This window comes from Hibiscus syriacus, unplaced genomic scaffold (genome assembly GCF_006381635.1).
Source record: "Hibiscus syriacus cultivar Baekdansim isolate YM2019G1 unplaced genomic scaffold, ASM638163v2 tig00117016_pilon, whole genome shotgun sequence".
In the NCBI taxonomy this organism is placed as follows: domain Eukaryota; kingdom Viridiplantae; phylum Streptophyta; class Magnoliopsida; order Malvales; family Malvaceae; genus Hibiscus; species Hibiscus syriacus.
Window position 1 is genome coordinate 5,745,081 of NW_024063525.1, and position 11,441 is coordinate 5,756,521.

Sequence of the window (11,441 nt, forward strand, 5' to 3'; positions counted from 1 at the left end):
TTACAAGTGTTGATTGCCATGTGCCTTTGAAGCTTCTTCTCTTAGGGTTCTTTCAAGTTCTTTTGAGAGAGATTAATCTTCACAGTCCAATTTGCCTTTTTATCACGACTAGGAGGGTTGGTTAGAGCCATATTATCGAGTTTGTCTTTTCATTGAGACTAGGAGGGTTTGATAGGGCACTTATCCATCTATTTTCTACAAATCCATCCTCACCATCATCATCTTTACCATTCACCTTCATAAGGGAGATCTTTCTATTTCTTGGTTGTCATACTTTATTCTCAATTTCTTTATATTTTTTTATCTTGTTCTAATCTTGTTTCTTACCTTGTTTCAAGCTCGTCAAAGAAACTCTAAAAGACCCTAGTTGTTGCCGCCACCTTCCCCTATTCATTCCCCTTTGTTCTTCATCGAATCTAGAGCTTTCTAGGTTTGATTCTTCAACAAAAACAGCGTTCATTAACCCACCACCACTTCCCTATCAGTTATTGTTGTGAAGGAATTGGTCAAGCTTATGATAATCCTAAACAATATGCCCTGACAAATTACAAAACTTACACATAATATTATACCGTATAGAATGGCTTCCATCATTCCCTCGAGAGTGGTTGACCAAATAACCATGAGTCTAACTAGCTCATTATATAGAATTTGTTGTGGCAAAAACTTTTGTTTGCTCAGGTTCTTGGATAAGATGTTCATGGTCAATTAAGATCTCAGACAACTCAAGCATTGTGGTTGGTGTGTTATGTACACGAAGAGCATCAACTATTGGACGATAATCATTGCCTAATTGATTGACAACAGAAATCATCATATTTGTATCAAAGACAGGACAATTTGCAAAGGCAAGATCAGAGGCAGTATCTCGAATATCTTTCATCTAATTGGAGATAGATCTAGAACCATGTGGATTGTGAGCTAGCTTGTATTTAAGGGAAACAATACGACCACGAGAAGCATGAACATAAATTTCAACTAGAGTATTCCACGCCATTTTAGCGGTGACATCAGATGAAATGAGATGTTAGACTAGATCATCACAACTGATAAGAATATTATTGATAAGAATTTGATCCTGACGACCATTGTAGATATTTAGGATTAGCAACTTTTGCTGCAATATTGGTAAACTGATATGGGGAAGGCTACAAACCATTAATATAATCGATGAGCCCAAAACCAATGAGAGTGGCCTCCACTTGTCAACGCCAAATAGGAAAGTTGGCAGATGTAAGTTTGATTGGAAAATTTGTTAGTGCATTGAGATGGACGAGATTGTTGGTGGTGGAAGACAGAGCCACGAGAGGATATCCGGTTTGTGAGAGAGTGGAAAAAAAGTGGAGAAATTCTACTTAGCTCTAATTACCATGTAAGGGTTTGTATATTTGATGAATTGAAATTTACAAGTGATGAATATATATATATATATATATATATATATATATATATATATAGATCACAAAAGAATCTAAAGCCTACAATGGTAAGGAAAGTTAAATGTATACACAAGATTAGATTTATACAAGGCATAATTAGATTGATTATAATTTATAATTAGATTAGATTAGATTGAATAATTTAATTTAATCTCTATCTTTGATGGATAAGGCCAAAAAAAACTTATACATGGAATAAATTGAACCATTTTCTCCTTTCTTCCCTTTATAGAGTAATCAAATAAGAATGATCAAATAAGTTAAAAGTCCGAGAACATCTACTCGCTTCTCGAGGGTATGTGTAACTCGATGAATGAATCATAAAAAAGGAAATATTCCCACTAAGGCAAAGGATATCCAACGGACAACAACAAATTTTGAATGGCGTCAATGTATACATCTCTCCCAACTAAAAAGACACGTCTAAAAATGGCCCTTTGTATTATGATGGCTTGTTCCATTCCAACCTTTAGTTTATCGAGAATGAATAAGGAGAGTGCATCATAGGTCATCTCAAGTTGCTTTGAAACATAAAAAGTCATTTGATTGAACAAATGGTTCAAGAAGTGCAATGACTCCATATTCCACGTCGCGAGCTGAAAGCCTTCAAGTATATCCATGAAGACGATTACAACTTGTAGTAAAAATCATTCAGTCCATAAATTTGTTCCAACTCATTCTTCATACTGTATTTCATTTCATGATTCAATTATCAGAACTTCTGCTGATAATCCATAAGTGCAAACTCTATTTGTGCAAGAAGAAACTTGTGTTTTTTTCATACCACTATCACTTTGTCTTTAGCTTAGGGACAATAGATGGGGAACACAACATTGAATCAAACAGGTTGCACTTGGGATTTAAATAGCGGTCCATTATCGTAATAGCGTCCACTATATAGCGGTAGGGATGCTGTATGTTATTGTTATTGTATGACCCTGATATCCACAATCAACGTAAAAGCGTATGTTATGTCCACAATCATGATAAGTGAAACGGAACCGCATTTTGAATCCTGGCTAACTTAACAACGTAAGTCTTGTTTCTTATTCAGAGGCAATTCTTGAGAAATTAGATGCTTGAACTTTGGTCCCATAATTGAAAACTGCAAGATGTTAGCTTCTCATGAAGAAACTGACGGACAAGCGCAACACAAACCAATCAAAGTAACTCATTGGTGTTTTTCTTTAAGGAATGCAACAAGACATATATGAAATACTCTGATGACTTATCATGAAAAGCTCTCATCCAATGATAACCCCTTTTGAACTTCTTAAAATGTCATGACGTTGGTTTTCTTGAATTTCTATGTTGGTTAAATTTATTTTTTCCTGAATTTGTGAAGATTTTAGTAGTTTTATGCATTTTTTTTAACTTTTATGTATTTATTTAGGATCATGACTAAGGTGATAGACGTTATAGATATGGAGAGTTAAATTTTTTATTTATTTACAACTAAGGCAATTTTAATAGAATGATAAATATTAATGATTAAATGTATTGTTATACCAATTAAAATAAAGGACACATTCCCATCATTTAAGGGTGAGTGACTACAAAATAAAATTTTATGATGAAATTGAAACCACTTAAAGTTGAATGGCCAAAATAAGTGACCGTCAACTTGGGTGACCATCCTTGTACTTTATATTGACCAAAATGAGAGTACAATAAACGTTGAGTGACCATTTACGATTTACCCTTCACGTTTTGTTTGGAATAGAAAACCGAAAAGGGGAGTGGGTCTTGTCTTCTCCCGAAAGCAAGGCACAGCGTTTGAGCTCTCAAGGACATCGTATCGGAATAGTAGATCGAAAATGGAAGCCTCACAGTCACCGGAATCAACGAACACACAGCAAAATCAAAACCCTAACAATAATTACCCAAACAATAGCAATTCGATACTGTCATCTACGCCGGTGTGGCCCACAATCGACGGTCCCTTGGGCCTGTCGGAGGAAGAATCGTTATCCTACGCTCGGAGGTTCTACAAGTTCGGCTATGCGCTTCTTCCTCTGCTTTGGGCCGTTAATTGCTTCTATTTCTGGCCCGTTCTCCGTCACTCTCGCTCCTTTCCTCGACTTCGCCCCTGTAATTATCCTTTATTACTCTTATTTTCTGATATTCCCTCTACTTCTTTTCCAAATTCTTGTTGATATTTTGCATTTAGCGACTTGATTATTTATTGATGCTTGAGCTGCATATTAGTTTAAGTTTCTTAACGGCATATCAATATATGGAAATCATATGATTCATGTGGATGAGAAGAAATAAGGTTGACTTAATTTTAAATAATTAAAATTTAAAATTCAGTGTTTTGAATAACAAATTTACATGATTTTACTCTTCTATTGAACAATTATGACTTCAATAATCATTTGCGTTTTTAATCTAAGTGGCTTTGGCCTACATAATTGCAAGTCAGTAGCTATGTCCCTTTGCAGAGTCTATTCGGAACCAAATCAGAGTTTTCACACAGTTTCATTGGAATCCAATAGCCTTATTTGAGGTTCAACGTCACAATCTGGAATTTTGCTGAGAATTTGGTTTCCCAATTGTAATGATCAATAGGCAAAATCGAAAGTCATACCATTTGGCATTGCTAAGATAGATAGGTAAATTATTTGGTGTTGCCAAACAACATTTTTCTCTTTCATCCTTTTGGCTTATATGCTGTGGAGAAGCTAGGAACTGTTGCAATACAGCATTGCCCATAGCTACAAGGAACTTAATACGTAAATTTGTGGTACATGTATGGGAATGAAGTACATCATCCAGTTAATTTGTGGGACAAGGAGGTAGGCTTAGTTGATTTGCTTCTAAGAATTGTGGTACCACAAGGCATGGAGTTTCCGAAGGTACCTCACGTTGAGGCTTGGAAGGTGCAATTTCTGTTAAGTGCTGCATCTTATCATTTTCTGGCTATGTTCCTTGGCCCTTGGTAGTACACGTTAACAGCATAGGTTCTACAGTGTAAAGCTGTATTAGTAGACAGACAATGAATCCTTTGAGAAGGTTCCTTAAAAAATCTTTTCTGTTGGCTTTCTAAAATTCTCATATTTATTGTTGATTGTTGGCTCACTCCTCTATATGGCTTATATAACTACTGATTTTTTTGGTCAGTTTGGTTGGTAAAAGTAACTGAAAAGACTATCCTTATGACGGACACATTTATGAACAGTGAAACATAAATTTTTGAATATGAATCATGTGGAATTGGTATTGACAGTTTGACACATGAATTGCTTTGTCAAATTTTGTCTTTGGTTTGTTTTTGTTTTGAAAAATACAATACTTACTAGATTTTTTGTGTGTATAATACTATTTTCCTAGAATAGAAGTTGGGAAATGTTTCAATCACCCCAGTAAGCTGTTATGGCATGTGTCTTGATGCTAAGGTGCAGCACTAAATAAGCATCATGCACCAATCAATAACTAGAAGAGTTGCTTGTTATGAGGTGCATGCCTTGTGTACTTGCTTGCAAGTTTTTTAGGCAAACACATAGAAAGCTCTTCTAACAAAACTCTCTTTGATTTCTTTTTTAATTCTATTTTTAGTTATCTTGTGAAAGGAGGACAAAATCTAATCTCTATTAGAAGAGGGAACTATATGTGTGTGTGGGTGCGCGAGCGTGCACCTTACTTTACTGATTGAGCGGGTTATGTTTTTGTGCCCTAGGTGATAGAAGAGTTTTTGTACCGAAGAGTGAGCCTTGTGCACTTGATAGTAGATCTTGTTTAACCTATGCATGTTTTTTCTTCTTTTGAGTGAATGTTGAAATTTTGAATGTTAGTACTCAACTTTGAATGTTTTGCATCTTAATGTACTCTTGACTATTGTTCTTCCATGTTCTTTACTTTTTTTTCTTGTAGTCTGGGATTATTGTTCATTTGTCATGATAAAAATTTATTTCTGCAGATGTAGTGGCGTCAGCAATTGGGTTTTCCGTGTTTTCAGTTCTCTTGTGTTCTTGGGTGCTGACATTTGCCATAGGAGGAGAACAACTTTTCGGTCCTACCTGGGATCAACTGGTAATGTATAATGTTGCGGACCGATTAGGATTAACAGGCTGGAGTTAGCCATCTGTCCTTTCAAAATTTTATGGCTTCTTTTGAATTATCGATCTCTAAACTCTATCTTGAAAGAAGGAAAATGAATGGCGTGTGGAATGAATGGTTTAAAAGGCGTTTATAAACGTGTCTTATTCGAAATCCAGATGTGTATTCTAATGATTGTTGAACCAGTACTGATTTCTTAATCAAAATTGTAAGATTTTATGAGGCTTAAGAGCTTAATATGTTGAAGGAATGCAGTCAAACATGAGAGCCACCTTTTTTAGTATTATTTAGTGTTTGTTTATGTTTATTGAAATGATGGTCAAAATGCCTTGTGCCTTTGAGGGCAAAATTGAACTGCCTTGAAATCAAAATTTGCTTGGCTCTTTTTTATTTCAAAAGATAATATTATTGATAAAAGAGGATTAAGCACAACCTAGACTAAATGCCTCATTAAAAAAACATCCGTAGAGGAATTATTAAGGCAACTATTAAGGCAAGAAAAACCAATACATAACCAAAGAAAACAACAAATAAAACCGCAAAAAACCGCTCCCAACAAAGCCCAACCACGTCTCTAACTAACAAAACCTCGACAGTTACCTAAACTAACGCTTGCTTGGCTCTTGGTATACTCTTAATTCATAAATTATATTTGGTACGGGTTAGTATCAATAACCCGTGTAGAGGAATTATTTTGGCGTATTATTTTGGGTCAGCTCTTCTATGGAGAAGGTTGTGGTTTCATGCATTGTTTCTGTCACTCTTACAGACAAATGAACAATATATATATTGAACCACTTTTTATAATGTTTTGATATAACAATTTAAGGCAAATATTTTTGGACTTATTGAATTTATTCAAAGTTTTCAAAAATAATTCAAAGTCCTTAAAAGTGAATTTGAGCACAAAACTAATTTTCACGTACAAGAAGAACCAATACTGTTCTTACAGTATCGATACCTCATGAACAATATCAATATTGTTCATATGATACCGATACCAAAGGTAAGGGAAGTATTGATACTTAATAGGTAGTATCGATACTACCAGCATTGTTCAAATTCCAGAATGCAAAAATGGTACCGATACCCAAAGGGGAACCGATACTACTTTACATACTAGTATCGATACCATCAGGCCCCAACGGCTAGTAACGACTAGTTGCTTTAAAAATAAGAAAGGTAGTATTGATACTCCTTATAGGAATACCGATTCTATTCTGGGCAGTTTTATTTTGTAGAGAAAAACATCACAAACGGCTCCAAAACACTCCCAACGGCTATAAATGGCCACAACTTCATTCCAACATATAAATACTAGTTCAAGACACTTGAAAAATGGTTAGAACACATATTCAAGAAATCAAACACAAGAGAATGGCTTTTCACTCTTTATTCATATTCACTTGTAAATATTTTGTTCTTGTGAGCCTTAATTTTGTAAACACCCTACCTTGTAAAGAATTTATTTTTTTACTTCTTTTTACCTTTTTGTAAAGGGGATTGGTTATATTTTAGCCAAGTGAAAAACTATGGAGTATAAAGGTTACTCTTGATTCTTGAAAAAAAAGAACAAATTAGTGGATTTGTTGGAAAATCACTAGTGAGGAGCTAAGGTAGTGGAGGTAGACTTAGTTGAGAAGTCGAACCACTATAAATCATTATGCAAAAGTTTCTATCTTTTTTTCTCCTTACTCCTTAAATTGTTTTTGGCAATTCACCCCTCTTGCAATTTTTTCGGTTGTTCAATTAAGATTCATAAATCCTAACAATTGGTATCAGAGCTTGACTCGTTAGAATGCTTCACATCCTTGATACGATCCTCGAAGAAGCTCTACCGATTCCCGAAGCAATCGACACAGAGATAGCTTCAACTTCTGGTGCTATAATACCCCAGATATCAGGTCAGTGACTTTAATGAAAAGTTTTAAAAGTTGAGGATTTATTTGAATAAATGATAAAAGATGAGAACAATGATTTGGAATAGTGGTTTAGACTAAATTGTAACAATTAATGGTTAAAAGGGTATTTTGGTCATTTGGAATAAAATAAATTTTAAAACTCAAATTTTAATAGGGATTTAATAAGGGGAAAGTTAAAAAGAAATATGGTTAAGTTATTTCTCTTCTTCTTCCTCCTATGACTTTGTGCCTCCTCCATAGCCAAGGTAAATCTCATCTAACTAGTTTTTCCTTTCGATTATGGTTTGTTATTACAACCTTAATTTGTATGTAAGCTTCATGAAGGGTTAAATAAGGTTAAAACTAGGAGTTGGATGAAATATTGGAGATTTTAGAAAATGAGTTTTGGAATGAGATGTTAAGATATGAGTTTTTATTGATTTTTACCAGTATATTTGACTTGTCAATGAAGTAAGTGACAGATTAGAAGTAATGGATGAGTTTAAAAACATGTTAGAAAAGTTGTGTGATTCTTAGATTAAAATGTTCTTGGGAGATTTTTGATGTTTTTAAAAGCTAAATGAAGGAAAGTTAGTAAGGATAAATAAAGAAGAGTTTTAATAGTATTGTTGGGTGTAAATATAAGGAATTTTGACCAAATTTGGGTAAGAATCGGGCTGAAAATTGGAAAATCCAAGTAAGGGTATCGGTACTAATAGAAAAGTACCGATACTATAGGCTTAAAATTGGAAGAATCAGCTGAACAGTATCGATAATGATGCAATTGGTATCGATACTGAGAGGGGGGTATCGATACTATATAGATGGTATCGATACCATTGATTACAGAATGCAGAAATGGTATCGATATTGTAAAGGAGTATTGGTACGACAATATAGAAGTATCGATACCATGGTAGGGGTATCGATACTATTGAGACAGAAATTATAAGATAAGCCAAAATTGTTATAAAAATTTAAATAATAGTATTTGTGAATATTATTATAGTATAAATGTTAGGGAATATACTAACATTTAGTATGGTATATGTCTTTAATGAATGCTTGTGTAGATCGTAATCAAACTCCCGAGTCAAGCAAAACGAAAGGCAAAGATAAAGTAGCTGAGTAGTCAAATTTCGTTTTGGATAGAATTGCGAGGCAAGTCAGGTGAGTGCATTTATTATGTACCTATATGTGATGATAGTCATAAATGTACGATTTCTTAATATATGTATGGTGATTACCAAATGGAACCGTGTGTTCAAAACTAAGAAATTCATAATAAGTTTATGAATTTTCGTATGGGCACTATGTGTGCAACCCATGGAATTCATTATATGTTGATGAACAATCGTTTCGGCACTATGTGTGCAACCCACAGAATTCATCATATGTTGATGAACAACCGTTTCGGCACTATGTGTGCAACCCACAGAATTCATCATATATTGATGAACAACCATTTCGGTACTATGTGTGTAACTCACGAAATTCATCATATGTTGATGAACAACCGTTTCGGCACTATGTGTGTAACCCAAGGAATTCATAATATTTTGATGAACAACCGTTTCGACACTATGTGTGGAACCCAAGTAATTCATCATATGTTAATGAACAACTGTTTCGGTACTATGTGTGTAACCCACGAAATTCATCATATGTTGATGAACAACCGTTTCGGCACTACGTGTGAAACCCATGGAATTCATCATATGTTTATGAATGATCGTATGGGCACTGTGTGTGCAAAAACTAAGCAATTCATAATAAGTTTATGAATGTCCGTATGGGCACTGTGTGTGTAAAAACTAATAAATTCATAATAAGTTTATGAATTTCCATATGGGCACTACGTGTGCAAACTATAGAGTTTATAATGAACTGAAAGAGTTAATTGATATTATGAATAATTATTAGAGTATAAACTATTCTAAAATAAAAACTAAATGAAGTGCATAACGGTGCATCAAAAGCATAAAAGGATGCCACGGTGCATTAAAGGCATGAAATGATGCCCTAAATGAAAATAATGAATAATTACTAAATAATAATAGTAAAAATGTACAGAAAGAAAAGTATGTTGGAAATACCAAGAATGTTAACGATGATAGTATGAAAGAAATTTGATTTAAATAATAGGGACTTATCGAATCCTTATGGATGATACGAATTAGTTCAAAACCAAATAACCAAAAATATACTTATGTATATATTAATGTTTTTTACAATATTATGCCTCACTAAGTATATACTTAACGTGTGTTGATTTCACGCGTAGTTATAGCTAACACTAGTCAGGTACTGGGAGCAGTAGCAGCTATGATCAATCTAAGGTTGACCCTCATCAGTAACAGTAGGACAATCAGGTTTATTTTGAAAAATTGTTGGCATGTAATCAAAAGTAAAACAATTTGCTATAGAATGAATTTAAAATGATAACTCTGGTAATAGGTTTCAACGACTGTTTTATTGTGGTATTAAAATGTTTTTGGTTTTAAAAATTCAAATAAAATTTTATGGGTTTTACAAATGGGTGAATGTTTCTAAAAGTCATGTGAAACCTATGACTTGTGTACGGAAATGTATACGGGAAATAGGTGTTACAGGTGCCTATTACATTGAAGATTCACAACCGGTCAACAAGCCACCCTACTTCAATGGAGCAAATTATGCCTATTGGAAGAATAGGATGATGCTCTTCATCCAAGCCAATGATCTAGGAGCTTGGAACTCAATCATGAAAGGATACACCATTCCAACCGGCGAGGTGGACGATTAGAGTGATAGAGAGAAGAAGAAGTTTCAACTCAATGCTAAGGCTATGCACATTCTCTTTTGTGCATTAGGCCTGGATGAATATGGAAGAGTCTCCTCTTGTTGTAATGCTAAGGAGATATGGGATAAGCTCCAAGTCACTCATAAAGAAACCGATGAAGCGAGGGAAATCAAGATAAGTGTAATACCCAAAATATCAGGTCAGTGACTTTATTGAAAAGATTTAAAATTAGAGGATTAATTTGAATAACTCATAATGGATAATAATTGAGTTAGAAATAGTGTTTAAGACCAATTAATTTAAAATTCATTTTTATTAGGAATTAAGAAGAGAAAAAGGGGAAGTTAAAACTAAAATAAGTCATCTCTTCTTCTTCTTCTTCCCGTGTTCACGTGCTCTCCCCATAGCCAAGGTAAGTTTTCTTTGAGTTAGTTTATGGACAAGTTTTGAAACCTTAAGTGATATAGAAGCTTAAGGAAAGTTCAAGGAAGATTAAAACTAAGTGATTAGTGAAATATTTGAGATTGAACGAAATCGGTTTTTGAATGATATGTTGGAATATGAGTTTTTATTGATGTTTACTAGTATTTTTGACTTTTCAAAGAAGTAAATAAGAGATTAGAAGCCTTGGATGTGATTAAAAACATTTTAGAAAAAGTGGTATGATTCTTTGTTTGAGATGTTCTTTGGATATATTAAATGTTATAAGAAGCTAAATGAAGAAAAGTTAGTTGGGATAAGTCAAGAAGAGTTTAGTAGCATTGTTGGAGGTAAAAATAAGGGAATTTAACCAAATTTGTGTAAAAATCGAGCTGAAAAATGGAAAATCTGGGTAAGGGTATCGGTACTGGAAGAACAATATCGATACTATAGGTTTAAATTTGGGGAAATCAGATGAACATTATCGATACTGATTTAATTAGTATCGATACTGATATGGGTATCGATACCATGGATTCCAGAATGCAGAAATTGTATCAATACTGTAAGGGAGTATCAGTACTATATTATAGAAAAATCGATACCATAGTAAGGGTACCGATACTATCGAGTCTAGAAATTAAAATAGGACGAATTTTGATAGAAATTGAATATAATAGTACTTTTAAGTATTATTAAAATTATAAATGTTAGAGAGTATACTAACATTGGTATTGTATGTGTACTTAATGGATACTTGTATAGATCGTAACTAAGCTCCCTAGTCAAGCAAGAAAAAGGGTAAAGATAAAGTTGTTGTATAGCCTGGACATCTTTAAA

General features: G+C 33.8%; 1 protein-coding gene across 1 annotated transcript; it reads left to right on the forward strand.

Annotated features, from left to right (window-relative positions):
- The first annotated feature begins 3,133 nt into the window (after positions 1–3,133).
- LOC120195572 (probable gamma-secretase subunit PEN-2) lies at positions 3,134–5,784 on the forward strand. Its single transcript, XM_039197554.1, has 2 exons — positions 3,134–3,530; positions 5,359–5,784. Exons 1-2 carry the CDS (start codon positions 3,257–3,259, stop codon positions 5,517–5,519), a joined length of 435 nt encoding a protein of 144 aa, XP_039053485.1. The 5' UTR covers positions 3,134–3,256; the 3' UTR covers positions 5,520–5,784.
- The last annotated feature ends 5,657 nt before the right edge of the window (positions 5,785–11,441 follow it).

Excerpts from the sequence above, each read along its gene's own strand:
- LOC120195572 (XM_039197554.1), top strand. The coding sequence starts at position 3,257 with ATGGAAGCCTCACAGTCACCGGAATCAACGAACACACAGCAAAATCAA. Across the intron at positions 3,531-5,358 it reads CTTTCCTCGACTTCGCCCCT|ATGTAGTGGCGTCAGCAATT; the intron begins GTAATTATCCTT and ends TTATTTCTGCAG.